Source organism: Guyanagaster necrorhizus (assembly GCF_019112545.1).
Source record: "Guyanagaster necrorhizus MCA 3950 unplaced genomic scaffold BT62scaffold_20, whole genome shotgun sequence".
NCBI lineage: Eukaryota > Fungi > Basidiomycota > Agaricomycetes > Agaricales > Physalacriaceae > Guyanagaster > Guyanagaster necrorhizus.
The window spans coordinates 1-1620 of NW_025064899.1; the positions used below are offsets into that span (position 1 = coordinate 1).

Below are 1620 nucleotides of genomic sequence, written 5' to 3' on the forward strand. Positions count from 1 at the left end.
GGGACCATGCCTGCGCACTTGTTTCGGCAAGCGCCCGAGGTCCAGCTGACTGCGGACTTCGGCTCCTCCCCCGATGCGTTGATGCATCGCAAAAACCTAGAGGACGCTCACAAGGCGTACCTCGCTGGTCTCCTCGACTCGGCCCTCGCGGCTAAGCGGGATGACATTAGGTTTCTGGAGGCGGCATTGACCCCCGAAAAGTTGTACGAGAGGCTCTCGCCAATCGTTATTGAGCGCGGACAGGTAGTGTTGCGCAACCGTCGTGTTGCCAACATCAAGTTCAGCGCCGACAACAAAGTAGAGGGGCTCACCTGGGTGGAAGACGCTCAGAAGGTCGCGGAATGCAAGAATTTGCTGGCCGACGTCGTGGTGTACGCCTTCAGGGTGATCTCCATTGTGGAGTTAGCCTCTCACGCGACGTCGGCGAAACAAGACCGAAAGAAGGCATTAGCTAAGGCAGCGGATGTAGAGATGGCTGACGCCACTCGGGCCGGCCCCTCGATTCAATCGATGGTCGACCGAGCAGTCGCCGCTCGCCTTAAGCAGGTCGATAGGAAGCCGGGCCGTAAGAGTGTGGTGCGAACCCTCCCTTATCCCTCTTCTAAACTCTCACTGACTCCTTACTTAGAAACAAGTACAGGGTGGCAAGAAGTCGCGGAGTTCGACCGGCAAGAAGATCACGACGGGGTCGGAGCATCCGCCTCCCCCCAAGTATATACCCAAGGCGCGTCGACAAGTACCCGACGCAACGAAGCCTGGGGGCAGTGGTCGCCCGAAGCCGAAAGACAAGGGCAAGGGAAGAGCAGGGAAGTAGTAGTCGCTGGGCGCACCCCGACTAATTTCAGGTATGACATTGCCGCTACGTATCCCGACTGGTTGCTCACAGTACCATATCCGGTAGCTTTAAATTTTGTACATTTACATACGCCTATTGATATTTTATTGGCGGCTCAGTATCGTAACGCAGTACATAAGTCACCGGGTGTCTCTATCCCGAAAGAAATTGAAATTCAGCTCTCAGTAGGTATGAAATATATGTTTTATACCCCCCGCAATACCGACTTAATCAAGTCAGCGTGGGAAGATTTCAAAGAACGTCTCCGCTGGAGGCTTTACTTTAGCTTTACTAAGAACAACTCAGACGACGATCTCTATGATCCTGACTTCGATATTCCCAAGTCTCGCGACGTACGGGCACCGAGGTCACCACAGTATATTGAAGCTGGCATCGCTGCGGGAGAGCGCTTCGTGTTCGACACGATCGCCAATATCCCAGCGGAATCGGACGGGCCTCTTACGGCGCTCGCCCCTAAACCGAGCCAGATTCAAAAATTCTTGGATCGTAACAATTACTTGGTTACGAACACAGACAAGAATCTGGGCATAGCTGTATCTACGCGCCAGTGGATTATAGAGAAGTCGCTCGATATCGTTAACGACAGTAGTAATTATACACCGTTACATTTATTAATGATTAATGCGATATGCGATAAACAATGCACGGACATGGAAGAAATTGCGGGGCTAGCTGAAGCCTACCTTCCTAACGGATTCCAATTAGGGAAATATTTCCGGTCGAAGATTACTTCGCCAGGAGCACAACATGTGGTGCCTACATTT

General features: G+C 52.3%; 1 protein-coding gene across 1 annotated transcript; it reads left to right on the forward strand.

The window, feature by feature from the left end:
- Window positions 1-81: 81 nt before the first annotated feature.
- On the forward strand, window positions 82-576 carry BT62DRAFT_1032554 (uncharacterized protein; the record flags this gene model as incomplete). The annotated part of the gene is made up of 1 exon (XM_043178346.1): window positions 82-576. A coding segment is annotated over one exon (495 nt), but the record flags the coding sequence as incomplete, so codon positions are not given.
- Window positions 577-1620: the final 1044 nt, after the last annotated feature.